The sequence below is a fragment of the Salmo salar genome, chromosome ssa02 (genome assembly GCF_905237065.1).
Source record: "Salmo salar chromosome ssa02, Ssal_v3.1, whole genome shotgun sequence".
In the NCBI taxonomy this organism is placed as follows: domain Eukaryota; kingdom Metazoa; phylum Chordata; class Actinopteri; order Salmoniformes; family Salmonidae; genus Salmo; species Salmo salar.
The window spans coordinates 68,179,710-68,196,575 of NC_059443.1; the positions used below are offsets into that span (position 1 = coordinate 68,179,710).

The 16,866-nt window shown below is 43.4% G+C and overlaps 1 protein-coding gene across 1 annotated transcript; it reads left to right on the forward strand.

Moving 5' to 3' along the window:
• Positions 1-976: 976 nt before the first annotated feature.
• On the forward strand, positions 977-16,449 carry tab1 (TGF-beta activated kinase 1/MAP3K7 binding protein 1). The gene is made up of 12 exons (XM_045708501.1): positions 977-1,259; positions 1,840-1,970; positions 3,632-3,785; positions 4,033-4,119; positions 4,454-4,592; positions 7,091-7,207; positions 7,889-8,000; positions 11,621-11,765; positions 12,030-12,243; positions 13,745-13,910; positions 15,039-15,128; positions 15,241-16,449. Exons 1-12 carry the CDS (start codon positions 1,191-1,193, stop codon positions 15,386-15,388), a joined length of 1,572 nt encoding a protein of 523 aa, XP_045564457.1. The 5' UTR covers positions 977-1,190; the 3' UTR covers positions 15,389-16,449.
• Positions 16,450-16,866: the final 417 nt, after the last annotated feature.

Sequence of the window (16,866 nt, forward strand, 5' to 3'; positions counted from 1 at the left end):
ACTGATGCTCTGTCTGTCTTTTTTTAGAATGATAGGCACCGATATGGACAATCTAAATTGATATCAGTGGCATTTGTTCGATACGATATCGATATATACATCGGTTTATACAAAACATTGCAACTGTGTGAAGGTTCACCTTTCTATTCACTTCCATGGCTCCCTGGAGGCAAGATAACTGCTTGCTGATTGCCTGTTGGGCCAAATATATATGTTCTGGGGGCCTAACCTCTGAGCCATTGTATTAGTATAAAATAATATAATTTTCAAATGTTTTTGCAATTCAAATATATCTGGGTATTTGTATTACTATGTATTTTTTGATCATCTTTATCAAGGGTGGCAATAATAGTGGAGGTTGTATTAAATGTTAGTATGTAGTGATTAAACAGTGAGGCTATCCTTATCCTTTGTAGCTCAGTTGGTAGAGCATGGTACTTGTAGCACCAGGGTAGCATGGTACTCGTAACACCAGGGTAGTGGGTTTGAGTCCTGGGATGCAGGCATGACTGTCTGCTGAATAGTATATATTGTATTTGTGATTAAAGCAAATATTTCATAATGAACTTGGATTTTGCATAAATTACTTAGATAGTAAAAGATGAAGTCAATGAATGCACAATGAAAGGTTCTGAACATAAGACAGGAAGTATTACAACTGTGAGTTTTGAAAATCTATCACTATTAAACAGCTGACATTTGCACCAAACACTGAGGACAGTGAACCTGCACATTTCAAAGTTGTTTTGGTATTGGTAGCTTTTACAGTTTTGTTGCTACATGTGCCAGCGCAAAGAGAATAATAATATGTCGGATTTCTAAAGTTGTTCTTGCTTTCAGCAAGCACATCTGACTATAACTAATAAATGTTCCATCCTCTTTCTCGACTCTCGAAATGTCATACAACACATGTCAACATGATGGCGCTATAATAAAGGAAATTAGAGGTAAACTTGTTTTACTGTAGCAAACAGTCTTTAGTTGATCAAGTATCTTGAATGATCGCTCTCCGTTTGGGTTACTCAAGAGTCGTGAGAAGAAAGAGTAATGAGAAGAAGCACAGGCATGAAGGAGAAACTTGATTGATTTGTACAAGTTCAGATATCTACCTTTACTGCTTTTCAAGCACATTTGACGTGAAAATCAACGTGTGCCAATGCGCAATCGCTGCGCAAGGTTGACGCCCATTAATGCATCAAACTTGTCCACAAAGAGTTCCATCAAAGATGGCGTCTCAGCGTCGGCAAATGATGCAAAGCGTAAGACAAAAACGATTTCTCCCTTTTGTAGACGTGCTTATTTGATAAAAAAAAACTCCAGTCACATTTTGTTGTTTGAATAAAGTATTCTAACTCTCCAAAGGACAATTGAAACAACTACTCACGGGCCCTGTGCTGGTGTGCCGCAAACAGCAACATCCGCCGCTAGCCTAACGTGGCTAAAAACATTGCTAGCTTAGTCAGCTAGCTAACTAAGTTTGTGTTCTTCACTTGGCAATTTATATGTATTAAGCTAGTTACTATTTAAGGGGCGATTTTCTTAGCCACGGGTCAGTTGAGTTTTATCCAAATAATAGTGGTAGTGAAGAAAGGGATATTTTCTGAACACACTAACTTCGTTTTCTGCTAATATTACACTGTGAGCCTAAGTTCCTATGTGAATATTGTAGTTTCTATGGTCGTCAAAGCCTAAACTGAAGCAGAAGTCTGAGGAGACAATTAAGCAGGACAATTTCAATGGTTGTCAGAAAATTCTGAACACTAAAACCATAGGCTACATAAGTAGGATCGCTATGACTAACACAATAGCTAATGTCATTTTCAATCTCCACCCTGGTAGCATCAGAGCTGGACAGATGACCTGCCCCTGTGTGAGATGTGCGGGGTGGGCACGGCCCCCAACTGTACCTACGGACCCGACGGAAAGGACACCCAGAGCCACCCCAACGAGGACGGACACTTCAGGTTCAGGTAACTAAGTCACCTGAGCCTGATTCACACTTTAAGGCCAGCTGTCCTGGCCTGGTTACATATCCACCATAGCTACGGGAACCATGCTGGAAAGGACCAAATAACAAAAAACATATTCAAGCCAGCATAGTTTGGCTTGGCAGTCTGAAAATGCTACTGGAGCCATGGATATGTCCCTGTATACCAGCATTGCCCAAACAAGGGGTTGTGACTTATTTTGAAAATGTGGTTGTTAGTCACTAGATGCGGTTGTCAGATTACACAAACCCTCAAAGATTTCAAAAAATGAATCCAATTTTAATAAACGCCCATATCTATGGGGTGAAATACCGCAGTGTGCAATCACAGCAGCTGTGACCTTTTGCCACAAGAAAAGGGCAACCAGTGAAGAACAAACACCATTGTAAATACAACCCATATTTTTTTTTTTTTTTTTTTTGTAAGTGTAATGTTTAGTGAATTGTGTTTATCTATTTCACTTGCTTTGGCAATATAAGCAGATGTTTCCCATGCCAATAAAGCCCTTTAATTGAATTGTAATAAACAGAATGTTTTTTATTTTCTTCTTACAATTGTGGCTCTATCTTTTGAACGCTTTATGACCCCATTACTGAAAATGAGACTCTCAGAAACACGTGTCTGCTGTTTCCCTCTACAATGCCCACAAGCCTCAGTAGAACAGATTGGACAAGACCACACACTACATCAGACTAGGGGGGGTGGAACTAGGCCCTATCTTTCTACACAGAAGATCAAACAAAATTATTGCCTGATGAGCTTCTGAACTTCCCAATACCTTTCTGATGCATTTCAGTCACCTCAAACTAGGGCCGGGCTTTAGTATCATGGCAAGTAAATAAAACATGAAGCGGATTTAACTTCTTTAGGAAAACAGCCCTTATGTTGGAAACAAACATTATTTTGTCATCCAGAGTCACATGTATTTCTTTTCCAATCTATTGCACACAATATTTTACATACTGAAGGTTTTTAAAGGACCAGAGAGTTAATACTGCTTCTTTTTTTCATTTTTGCCATGGAAACAATATCGCAATACTGGTATCATCCCGGCCCTACTTCAAACCATTCTTCCTTCATATTGATATACCGTCAAAAGTACTGTCAGAGGGATTTGTAATAGACTGTCATAGCCCCAATTAAAAAAGTAAACATTGGCCGTTGTTGATTACATCACTTTACATGGTGGGGTCGTGGGCCAAAAAAGAGAAAGCCCTGCTGTATTACCCACACCCTTATGTAGGTTCCATACTCACACTTTCCAAGGCTGGTGATCTGTGCAGATTACACAGCCAGTAAGAGTTCTAGGAATATTGACCAATCAGACATAAAGAGTTGTCTTCTGTCCAATCAGAGGTGAGGATGGCTGTTTCCTGTACAGGGTTCGATGGGAGCAGTGTCCAGCTTTGTGTCTCAATGGGTGAGTTTGTTGTTGCATGGCCCCACAGGGGCACCTCCCGTGGGTGGAGATTTCTCCTTAGTACCAATGGAATGGTCTAAAATAATCAAACTCTGCCCACAAGGGGGATCCGGGCCATGCAAAACAAACTTTACCAGTGTCTCGCGCAACAGACCAATCAAACATAAGAGTTGTTCTTGTTTTGACCACTCAGACAAAGAGTTGTTTCTTTCTGTCCAATCAGAGGTGAGGAAGGCTGTTTCCTGTATGGAGTGTTTAATGGGTTTGATGGGAGCAGAGTGTCCAGCTTCGTCTCTCAGTGTCTGACAGCAGAACTGCTTCTAGGTCAGCTCAAGTCTACGCACACTGACGCTGATGTCCGCAGAATTCTCTCACAGGTGTGTGTGTGTGTGTGTGTGTGTGTGTGTGTGTGTGTGTGTGTGTGTGTGTGTGTGTGTGTGTGTGTGTGTGTGTGTGTGTGTGTGTGTGTGTGTGTGTGTGAGAGAGAGAGAGATCGACCGTTATGTCTTTGAATCAGCGTGTCTGCCTGTCTGTCTGCTGTAGGTAGAACACATTCGCAGAAGCATCATATCATAAGAAATGCTATTTGAATGTTTATACCATTGACCCTTGTTTTATCCTAAGGCCTTCGACGTTGTGGAGAAGAGTTACTTTGAGACAATCGGTGACGCTCTTGCAGAGAAGGCTACTATTATATCCCAACTACCTGAGGTAAGCATGGCACTCTGTCACTCACTCACACACACAGAGCAGACTTGAGACTATTATTATAGCGTGTTAACTTTCCTTCTACTACTTAGATTTCAGAACTTTTTGCACCGTTGATTTCCATGGCAACCACAGTTTTAATTCACATTAGAATGTACTCATTGGGAATCAATATAGTCTCATTAGCCATTTAATCGACCTTAACTAACATTCTTAAATCTCTTAATCTCCTCTCTCCTATTACCATCTTCTTCTTTTTTTTGCCCCCCCTCCTCCCTCTCCCTCCCTCCCCCCACCTCTCCCTCCCTCCCCTACATCTCCCTCCCCCCTCCACCAGGGAGTATCGTTCCACCAGCTCTCCCCCCAGAGTCAGAAGCTTTCTGAGAGGCTGAAAGACCTGGAGCAGGAAGTGTCTGGTGGAGCTACCGCTGTTGTGGCTCTGATACACAACAACAAGCTCTACATCGCCAACGTGGGTACGTACTGTTGTTCAACACACACCACACACACACACACACACACACACACACACACACACACACACACACACACACACAGGAAGCTCACATACAGGAGCACAGCCTTGCACTAACACGACCACAGCCATGTAAACATACAAACACAATTACACCTCCTAGGGCTTTTTATGTCCTCACTGACCTTTTACACACACGTTACAATGACATTTACTTCTCTGAATCAAAACACCTGTTAGAAATTATATTCAGAACGTCAACACGCCTTGTTCCAGCCTTTCTGCCCTGTAACTCTTTTCTTCGTCAAAATCTGTGTGTGTGTGTGTGTGTTTGTGTGTCTGTGTGTGACCCCCCCTCCCGAAAACAGAGACAGGAAAAACATTTAAACATATTATTTGAGAAAAATCCAAAAGCCAGACCACTCTGGTAGGAAATTAGAATTCTAGCCGAAAGCCAGAAAGAGATTTCTGAAACGAACACACACATTCCCTAAGGATTTCACCGTGGGTTGATATAACAACCAGACCCATTCTCATAAGCATTTCTCATTAGTCCAATAGGCCTTATACCATCTGTCTGGCTATTCCATCCAGACGTGTGTGTGTGTCAGTCATTGGTTCATAGGAAATAAACTCCACTGGTGATTTAAGTCCTCCATAATTGTAAAGGATCTTTAAAGCTACGATTTGGTCCCAACTATTCCAGACTGGCCATTTGGGGTCCTTTTTTCCCTCCATGGTTAGCCGCCTCTCTGCCCGTCTCAAATTGGGATTTGGGGGCCAAATAAAAGACAAAGAAAGAAGGGGGAGGAATGAAGGAGAAAAGACACTTGGGGTTTTCAAGTGTCGGAATAAGGGCAGAAAATTATTTATTTTATAGGGGGAGAAAAAACGAAAGGTTGTTCATTACGGGAGGGAGTGGTGGATAGGAGGAAAAGGAGACTGTTCAGTCTACCTCACCAGCTATGTACAGGTCAGAGTCAAAGTGGAGAGGTGACCGTGGCAATGAAACGGAACCTTTAAGGGAGAAAAGTGTTTCCAGCTGTGGAGTCGCCTGACTCATTCCATACTGTGTGTGTGTGTGTGTGTGTGTGTGTGTGTGTGTGTGTGTGTGTGTGTGTGTGTGTGTGTATCCTATGGGCTTGTTATGTTTTATTTCTGCTGAGATGTGAAGGAGTGTAGAAGTTGTTGCAATGCCACGGTCAGGAACACAAGACGTAAACAACGTCTCCTCTACAATTATGCTAACCAAGCTAATACCCACCAGCATGGACAGGTTATTTGATTTATTTATGGACAGGTTATTTGATTTATTTATGGACAGGTTATTTGATTTATTTATGGACAGGTTATTTGATTTATTTATGGACATTATATTTGATTTATTTATGGACAGTTTATTTGATTTATTTATGGACATTATATATGATTTATTTATGGACAGGTTATTTGATTTATTTATGGATGGTTTATATGATTTATTTATGGACAGTTTATTTGATTTATTTATGGACATTATATATGATTTATTTATGGACAGGTTATTTGATTTATTTATGGATGGTTTATATGATTTATTTATGGACAGTTTATTTGATTTATTTATGGACAGGTTATTTGATTTATTTATGGACGGTTTATATGATTTATTTATGGACAGGTTATTTGATTTATTTATGGACATTATATTTGATTTATTTATGGACATTATATTTGATTTATTTATGGACAGTTTATTTGATTTATTTATGGACAGTTTATTTGATTTATTTATGGACAGTATATTTGATTTATTTATGGACATTATATTTGATTTATTTATGGACATTATATTTGATTTATTTATGGACAGTTTATTTGATTTATTTATGGACATTATATTTGATTTATTTATGGACATTATATTTGATTTATTTATGGACAGTATATTTGATTCTAATCAACTGGTCTTAAAACCAGAAAGACCAATTAATAGACAATTACAACCATTTAATTTGTTAATTATTATTACATTTTTTCAATGGCATTTAGCAGATACTCTTATCCAGAACGACTTACAGGAGCAATTAGGGTTAAGTTCCTTGCTAAGGGCACACCGGCAGATTTTTCACCTAGTCGGCTCATGGATTCAAACCAGCAACCTTTCGGTTACTGATTTATGTGAGAGAGAGAGATTATTTTCGTTTTTGTACTTTAACTATTTGCTCATCATTACAACTTTGGAACTTTTGTGTGAGATAGAGAATTCCAGCCATTTAATGAATGAAGTAATCAATAAGTGAGGTCTCCATTACAGTGACTGTTTCAGACTGGTTTCAGTCAGGGATCTTAGTGATGAGGATGTCTGTGTCAGCCTTTTAATTGATCAATGTACCAATCAATCAATAAAATGAAATGGTATTATTATACAATACTGGATTATGTTCTGTTTCTGGTCCCGGTACCAACCAAACTCTCTTACTGTATTTAATTAATATGGGTGGTTGTGTTGTGGTCCAGGTACCAACCGGGCTCTGCTATGTAAGTCGACCAGCGACGGTCAGAACCAGGTGATCCAGATTGGACGACCTCACACCACAGAGAACGAGGATGAGCTCCAGAGACTGGCTGGGCTGGGTGAGACACACACACACACACACACACACACACGACACACACACACACACACACACACAGACAGACAGACAGACAGACAGACAGACAGACAGACAGACAGACAGACAGACAGACAGACAGACAGACAGACAGACAGACAGACAGACAGACACTGGCTGGGTGAGTCACACACACAGAGTCTGTGCATGGGTTCACTTCACGCTGTTACAGCCTGGTAGCTACGGGAGAAGTTGAGCCTTGTGCTTCAACACTCTTAGTTGTTGTGGAAATTGACCCACTAGGCTGTTTACTTTGTGCACCTACGTCATACTGCTGAGTCTGCCTTTAAAATGGAATGGGGGTCAATTCATCGGAAAACACATACCCTGGTTGAAGGTGACCTCTTCTCCTTCCCCCTCCCCTCTCTTCTCCTCCCCTTCCTCTCTTACTTTCATCACCGCCACCCATCTCTCCTTCATTCGTCCTTTACGTCTGCCCTCCTCTTCCCTTTCTTGCTGTTTCCTTGTTCCCTCCTCGTTCACTCCCCTTCACCTCTCCTCCTGTCTCCTCTTCTCCACCTCATCCCCTCCTCCCACCCTGTCTTTCCCCCTATCTCATCCTCCACTCCCCTTCACCTCTCCCCCTGTCTCCTCTTCTCCACCTCATCCCACTTTACCCCTCATCCTCTCCTCCATCCCCCAGGTCTTGATGTGTCTGGTCTTCGTCAGGCAGCTCTGATAGCTGGTCAGAGCAGCACCAGGAGGATCGGAGACTACAGGGTTAAATATAACTACACAGATATAGATCTGTTGAGGTAGGGGTGCGCACACACACACACACACTAACGCATGTACATCCATTTATACACACACACCCCCACACACACACAAAGGCTCAGAAGTCCAATTTCCTGCTGTCCTCTGTAGCCGAGCCAAACGGATGAATATAAAGCTGGATCTTTGAATAGGATTCAACTTATCCACAGAAAAATGCACTTAATTGAGTTTCCAATTGGATTTCTTCAGTGCTGCATAGCGGTAGGTAGACTGAGTACAAGAGATTTCTAGTGGAAAAACGCTCCACTTTTGTATTTGTATTCATTAAGGATCCCCATTAGTTCCTGCCAAGGCAGCAGCTACTCTTCCTGGGGTCCAGCAATATTAAGTAAGTTAAAAATATTACATGACATTACATTTCATAACACGTTTCACAGCACATTAAGTGTGTTCCCTCAGGCCACTACTCTACTATCACATCTCTACAATACAATATCCCTGTGTACGTGTGTGTAGAGTGTGTGTCTTATCATGTGTATGTGTGTCTGTGTGTGTGTGTCTCTTCATAGTCCCTTCTGTTCCATAAGGTGTATTTTTATCTGTTTTACTGCTTGCATCTGTTACCTGATGTGGAATAGAGTTCCATGCAGTCATGGCTCTATGTAGTACTGTGTGCCTCTGTTATTGGGGATTGTGAAGAGACCTCTGGAGGCATGTCTTGTGGGGTATGTGTGGGTGTCTGAGCTGTGTGCTAGTAGTTTATACAGACACCTCGGTACGTTCAGCACGTCAACACTTCTTACAAAAAGAAGTAGTGATGAAGTCAATCTCTCCTCCACTTTGAGCCATGAGAGACTGACATGCATATGATTAATGTTAGTTCTCCGTGTACTTTTAAGGGCCAGCCGTGCTGCCCTTTTCTGAGACAATTGTAATATTCCCAGGTCCCTCTTTGTGGCACCTGACCACACGACTTAACAGAAGTCCAGGTGCGACAAAACTAGAGTCTGTAGGACCTGCCTTGTTGATAGTGTTGTTAAGAAGGCAGAGCATCGCTTTATTACAGACAGACTTCTCCCCATCTTAGCTACTGCTGTATCAATATGTTTTGACCATGACAGTTTACAATCCAGGGTTACTCCAAGCAGTTTAGTCACCTCAACTTCCACATGATGTATTAAATGATTTAGTTGAGGTTTATAGTTTAGTGAGTGATTTGTCCCAAATACAATGCTTTTAGTTTTTAAAATATTTAGGACTAACTTATTCCCTGCCACCCATTCTGAAACTAACTGCAGCTCTTCATTAAGTGTTGCAGTGATTTGACTCTCTGTAGTAGCTGACATGTATAGTGTTGATTCATCCACATACATAGACACACTGGCTTTACTCAGGGCCAGTGGCATGTCCTTAGTAAAGGTTGAAAAAAGTAAGGGGCCTAGACAGCTGAATTCCTGATTCTACCTGGATTATGTTGGAGAGGCTTCCATTAAAGAACACCCTCTGTGTTCTGTTAGACAAGTAACTCTTTATCCACAGGGGGTGTAAAGCCATAACACACATGTTTTTCCATCAGCAGAATATGATCATGTCAAAAGACACAAGTCTAACAAAACAGCTCCCCCAATCTTTTTATCAATTTCTCTCATCAATCATCAGTCATTTGTGTAAGTGCTGTGCTTGTTGAATGTTTTCTCCCTATAAGCATGCTGAAAGTCTGTTGTCAATTTGTTTACAGTAAAATAGCATTGTATCTGGTCAAACAGCACTTTTTTCCAGAATTTACTAAGGTTGGTAACAGGCTGATTGGTGGGCTATTTGAGCCAGTAAAGGGGGCTTTACTATTCTTGGGTAGCGGAATGACTTTAGCTTCCCTCCAGGCCTGAGGGCACACTTTCTAGTAGCCTTAGATTGAAGATGTGGCAAATAGGAGTGGCAATATCATCCGCTATTATCCTCAGTAATCTTCCATCCAAGTTGTCAGACCCTGGTGGCTTGTCATCGTTGATAGACAACAATCATTTTTCACTTCTTCCACACTCACTTTACGGAATTCAAAAATTACAATGCTTGTCTTTCATAATTTGATCAGTTGTTATACTTGGATGTGTAATGTCAGCGTTTGTTACTGGCATATCATACATACGTTTGCTAATCTTGCAATATCAGTGGGTTTTGTGTTGAATGAGCCATCTGATTCAATGAATGATGGAGCTGAGTTTGCCTTTTTGCCCCAAATTTCACTTAAGGTGCTCCAAAGCTTTTTACTATCATTCTTTATATCATTTATCTTTGTTTCCTAGTATAGTTTATTTTTATTCAGTTTAGTAACATGATTTCTCAATTTGCAGTGTTTTTGCCAATCGCTTGTGCAGACAGACTTATTTGACATTCCTTTTGCCTCGTCCTTCTCAACCATACATTTTTTCATTCCTCATCAGTCCACAGGGTTTTAACAGTTTATACAGTCATTTTCTTAATGGGTGCTGCTTATTAGTAACTGGAATAAGCAATTTCCTAAATGTGTGAAGTGCAGCGTCTGGTTGCTCCTCATTACACACCACAGACCAACAAATATTATTTACATCAACAACATAGGAATCACTGCACAACTTCTTGTATGACGTTTTATACACTATATTAGGCCCAGCCTTTGGAACTTTGGTTTTCCTAGATATGGCTATTATATTGTGATCACTACATCCGATGGATTTGGATACTGCTTTCAAGCAAATTTCTACAGCATTAGTAAAAGATGTGATCAATACATGTTGACGATTTCATTCCTGTGCTGTTTGTAACTACCCTGGTAGGTTGATTGATAACCTGAACAAGGTTGCAGGCGCTAGTTACAATTTGAAGCTTTCTCTTGAGCAGTGTGATCAAAGCCTGTCAAAATATACCTCTCTGTTTGTCTCAAACATTAACAAGCATTTCAAACGTTATCCAGATACTGACTGTTAGCACTTGGTGGTCTATAGCAGCTTCCCACCAGAATGGGCTGTAGGTGAGGCAGATGAACCTGTAGCCATATTACTTCAACAGTATTTAACATGAGATCCTCTCTAAGCTTTACAGGGATGTGGTTCTGAATATAAACAGCAACACCTCCACCTTTGGCATTTCTGTATTTTCTGTAGATGTTATAACCATGTGTTGCTGCCACTATATCATCAAATGTATTATCTAAGTGAGATTCAGAAATTGTCCGAATATGAATGTCACCTGTTGCTAGCAAATTATTGATTTCATGAACCTTGTTTCTTAAGCTACATATGTTAACGTGGGCTATTTTTAGCACTTTTCTGGGATGCTTGATTGTTTTCATTGCTTAGCAGAAGTAGACATGCTCATGTTCTGTATGTTAGTGCAGGGTGAGCTGCACACAGTGGACTTCCTACTCGGGCATACCGCCTCAGTGCTAACACTATAACTCATAGGCACATGATTACTGCATACAATAGCTGTAGGATCCACTTTAGATTGTATTGTAGGTTGGAAACAACGTTTTGCTGCCCTTCCTCTTATCGCTTACCTCTATCTCATCCCTCTCTTTTCTCCTTTCTTTCCTTTCTCTTCTCTTTCACTCGCTCTCACTCTCCTCCTTCGATCTGTCCGTCTTATTCCTTTTCCCCCATGCCCCGCCCACGACCATCAGCGCCGCCAAGAACAAGCCGATCATAGCAGAGCCGGAGATCCAGGCCAGCCAATCGTTAGAGGGCGTGACGGGCTTCCTGTTGCTGATGTCAGAGGGGCTCATCAAAGCCCTGGAGTCCGCCCACGGACCTGAACAGGCCAATCAGGTGGGTGCATTCACTTATCCAATGAACCTCTTAACCAATACATTCACACCAAGCTTCTTTGATAAAGACCTCGGTCCAAGGAGGACGGTGCTAGTCTTTCCCAATCGTCATAGTTCACCACCACCTCTTACTCTCCTCTTCCCAACTCCAACATCATCTACCTCTCCTCCTTCGCCTCTTTCCCTCTTTCTCCCTACTGATTTCAGTTGATTTCCCCATGAGATGACACGTTGCATTGTTTTCCCCTCTCTCCTCCCCTTCTAGGAGATGGTAGCGATGGTAGCAGCAGAACTAGCCCAACAGGGAACTCTAGAGGCCGTGGCCCAGTCGGTGGTGGAGCGGGTCAAGCGGCTACACCACGATGTCTACGCCAGCGGACGCCAGAGGGCGTCCCACTGCTCCCGCCACGAAGACATGACGCTGCTGATACGCACGCTCAACTACACGCTGGCCGACGGCGCGCTCACACCCACACAGGGTAGGTGGGGGAGACACACCCACACAGGGTAGGTGGGGGAGACACACCCACACAGGGTAGGTGGGGGAGACACACCCACATAGGGTAGGTGGGGGAGACACACCCACACAGGGTAGGTGGGGGAGACACACCCACACTGGGTAGATGGGGGAGACACACCCACACTGGGTAGTTGGGGGAGACACACCCACACTGGGTAGTTGGGGGAGACACACCCACACTGGGTAGGTGGGGGAGACAGGTTGGCTTTAGGTTGGCTTGGAGGGAATTCAAGATCAGGGGCTGAATAATGAAAGGGACTGTTAGCATAAAACAAGATTGAGATCTGAGTTTGTATGTGTTCTCATTTCATGCTAGAAGAGAGGATATATAACATGGCAGTTTTCCTTAAATGGTCTTCTGAATAAGAATGTACCAGTGTTTGAGCCTGCGTGTTGCTACTGATGTCCACCTGACAGCACAGTAGAGATCACAATGGTGAGTTAGACGTCTCTGCATGATACACAGAGTCAAGAGCCTTCAGTGTAGAGCTTGAACCTGGCCAAGGAGGGTCTGAGTTATACCTCGGTTCATGTTCTCATACATGATTCTCATACATTCAAACCGTCTCCAGATGCATTACTGGTCATCTGTAGGCAGACCTCAATACCAAATGAACAGGAAAGCTTGAATTCTTCATCTGCAGTCAGACCTCAATACCAAATGGACAGGAAAGCTTGAATTCTTCATCTGCAGGCAGACCTCAATACCAAATGGACAGGAAAGCTTGAATTCTTCATCTGCAGGCAGACCTCAATACCAAATGGACAGGAAAGCTTGAATTCTTCATCTGCAGGCAGACCTCAATACCAAATGAACAGGAAACCTTGAATTCTTCATCTGCAGGCAGACCTCAATACCAAATGAACAGGAAACCTTGAATTCTTCATCTGCAGGCAGACCTCAATACCAAATGAACAGGAAACCTTGAATTCTTCATCTGCAGGCAGACCTCAATACCAAATGAACAGGAAACCTTGAATTCTTTATCTAATTCAACAAACATTTCTACTTCTAGTTTACTGTTTCCAGGTGGTCGTCTCTACTGTCTCTCCTCTAGGTGGACGTATCTACCCAGTGTCAGTACCCTTCTCCGACTGCCCCAGCACCACTATATTACTACTATAATACTGATGTTCTCTGTCTCTCTACTGTCTCTCCTCTAGGTGGACGTATCTACCCAGTGTCAGTACCCTTCTCCGACTGCCCCAGCACCACTATATTACTACTATAATACTGATGTTCTCTGTCTCTCTACTGTCTCTCCTCTAGGTGGACGTATCTACCCAGTGTCAGTACCCTTCTCCGACTGCCCCAGCACCACTATATTACTACTATAATACTGATGTACTCTGTCTCTCCTCTAGGTGGACGTATCTACCCAGTGTCAGTACCCTTCTCTGACTGCCCCAGCACCACTATATTACTACTATAATACTGATGTACTCTGTCTCTCCTCTAGGTGGACGTATCTACCCAGTGTCGGTACCCTACTCCAACTGCCCCAGCAGCACCAGTAAGACCAGCGTCACCCTCTCCCTGGTCATGCCCTCTCAGGGGGGTACCCTCACCAACGGGACCAACACAGCCTCCACTCTGGAGGAGAGCACACCCACACACACACCTAGGTAATATATATAATATATGCCATGTCTCCATAGCAACTCACCCAAAGCGCGCACACACCGAGCTAATAACACACACACACACACACTCACCAACTGGACTAACACAGCTTTCTTTCACTGGAAGAGGATACAAATGCAGGCATGCTCACACACATACTAGAGATGGGTGATATGGCCAACACATCATATGACAATATTTGTGTGATGTTTGTGAATAGAAGACTGTGTTTTATGAGTAGTGCATGAGCCTAGCATGACAACAGATGAAATGAAAGGGATTTGAATGGGCTTTCTCCGTTCTGATGGTTGTATACACACTAGGACAAGACTGACAGGGATGTAGTCCAATATGTAGAACTTTTCATTTCATGTAACACTGTATCAAAATATAGTTGAAGAGTGTACTGTTAAAATTCATACCGGTATGTGGATCCATACCATTATACTGGTATTCTTGATATATCGCCCAGCCCGAACGCATACACACATCCACCAAGCTAAACACACACTTCCACCCTGGCTTGATTAGGTCGCTTTCTGCAGGCATGGATGACCTTGTGTTCTTGGCCATACTCCAACAAGTGTAGACGATGGTTTCATAGCCAGTTGCATAATTTTAGTTTTAAGTTCATTGTAGGTTTTCATTTGGGTTTGTTAGGGTCATTTCAGATAAATCATAGTGTAATTGTTGGCCCGAGGTAAGACCACACGTTGGCTTCATGTTATTTTGTTGTTCTTAGAGGCATGTGCATGGTCCCTGTTCTGAGTCATTGATTGGTTCATTCTACCCTTCTTTACTTTGCTGTCTTTTTTTCCTTCATTCCTTATTTTTTTTCCTTCTCTGAATCTCCTCCTGCTCCATCGCTTTCCCATCCTCCATCTGTCTATTATTTCCCCCCTTTCTTTTGCTCTTCTTCCCCTCCCTCCATCCATCCATCTCTTTCTCCTCACCTCCTTCATCACCTCCTTCGTCACCTCTAGCACGCTCCTTCTACCCAGCGCCATCCGCCGTTCCTCCCTTGACATTCTCCAGTCCATAAATGAGCTCTGTCTCTCCCCTCTTCCCTCTCTTCCCCCTCTCCCCCCTCGCCCACCCGCCCCCCTCCCACCCCTTATCCCACCCCGCAGCCAGAGTCCCACCACCACGCTCCATTCCACCAATAACCAGACCACCCAGAGCTCCAGCTCTTCTTCAGGAGACGGAGGCAGCCTCTTCAGGTAGGTAGCTCGGTGGGTTAGAGAAGGTTCAAATCCCAGGCGGGATGGTTTCTATTCTGTTTCTAGGAAGATTATGTTGACTAAAATATGGTTTGTATTGTACTCTCTCCAGACAGCGTGGCAGCCAGGCGGTGCAGCCAGACGAGACCGGACGGGTCCCTCCCTATGTTGACTTCACCCAGTTCTACCGGCTGTGGGGGTCGGACCACGGAGACTTCCTGGGGACACAGGGGTCCTCAGCCGGGTTGGGGCCTCAGTGATGGAGGGGGACAAGATTTGGGGTGAAGAGAGTGATAACTGCTCTTGAAGGAGGGAGGTATAGGAATGTATTGGAGGGGTTGTGTGATGGATTTTGGCGGTGTTGTCGAGATTTAGAGCGTCTGATATGGCATCCTTGGGCAGAAACGTATTTCTATTTTTTTTACTTTATCATGACTTCCTTTTACAACAGCTGATAACGTGTTTATTACACGCCTAAAGGTAATGTTATTGATGGATCAAGTGGACGACAGGTATGCAGGAAGGAGAGCTGATCTAGCATCAGTTTTTGCTTTAGATAACGATGAATAACATTATATGGACAGGGGTGACCTGATCCTAGGTCACTGCTCTTACTCTGAGATGCTTGATACGGCCCCAGATCTACCTGAATGGACTGAATTCACTCCCAACACACAGTCAGTGAGTGTATGTTGGCTGGCGTATGTAACTCCTGTCACCTGCTCTCTGTCTGTCTGTAAACAAGGGAGGGAGGTGGGAAGGGGGATGAATGAATGATGTGGGGTTATCAGTCTGTCTGTGAACAAGGGAGGGAGGTGGGAAGGAGGAGAGGGGGATGAATGAATGATGTGGGGTTATCAGTCTGTTTATGAACAAGGGAGGGAGGTGGGAAGGAGGAGAGGGGGATGAATGAATGATGTGGGGTTATCAGTCTGTCTGTGAACAAGGGAGGGAGGTGGGAAGGAGGAGAGGGGGATGAATGAATGATGTGGGGTTATCAGTCTGTCTGTGAACAAGGGAGGGAGGTGGGAAGGAGGAGAGGGGGATGAATGAATGATGTGGGGTTATCAGTCTGTTTATGAACAAGGGAGGGAGGTGGGAAGGAGGAGAGGGGGGATGAATGAATGATGTGGGGTTATCAGTCTGTCTATGAACAAGGGAGGGAGGTGGGAAGGAGGAGAGGGGGATGAATGAATGATGTGGGGTTATCAGTCTGTTTATGAACAAGGGAGGGAGGTGGGAAGGAGGAGAGGGGGATGAATGAATGATGTGGGGTTATCAGTCTGTCTGTGAACAAGGGAGGGAGGTGGGAAGGAGGAGAGGGGGATAATGAATGATGTGGGGTTATCAGTCTGTTTATGAACAAGGGAGGGAGGTGGGAAGGAGGAGAGGGGGATGAATGAATGATGTGGGGTTATCAGTCTGTCTGTGAACAAGGGAGAGAGGTGGGAAGGAGGAGAGGGGGATGAATGAATGATGTGGGGTTATCAGTCTGTTTATGAACAAGGGAGGGAGGTGGGAAGGAGGAGAGGGGGATGAATGAATGATGTGGGGTTATCAGTCTGTCTGTGAACAAGGGAGGGAGGTGGGAAGGAGGAGAGGGGGATGAATGAATGATGTGGGGTTATCAGTGCGGGTGACACATTACATAATGAGCTGACAAGTGAAGGGACTCATCTCAGCTGTCTCTTGTTACTGTAGCTCTTGGTTGATCTCTCTTTCCACCCCACTCCCTCCT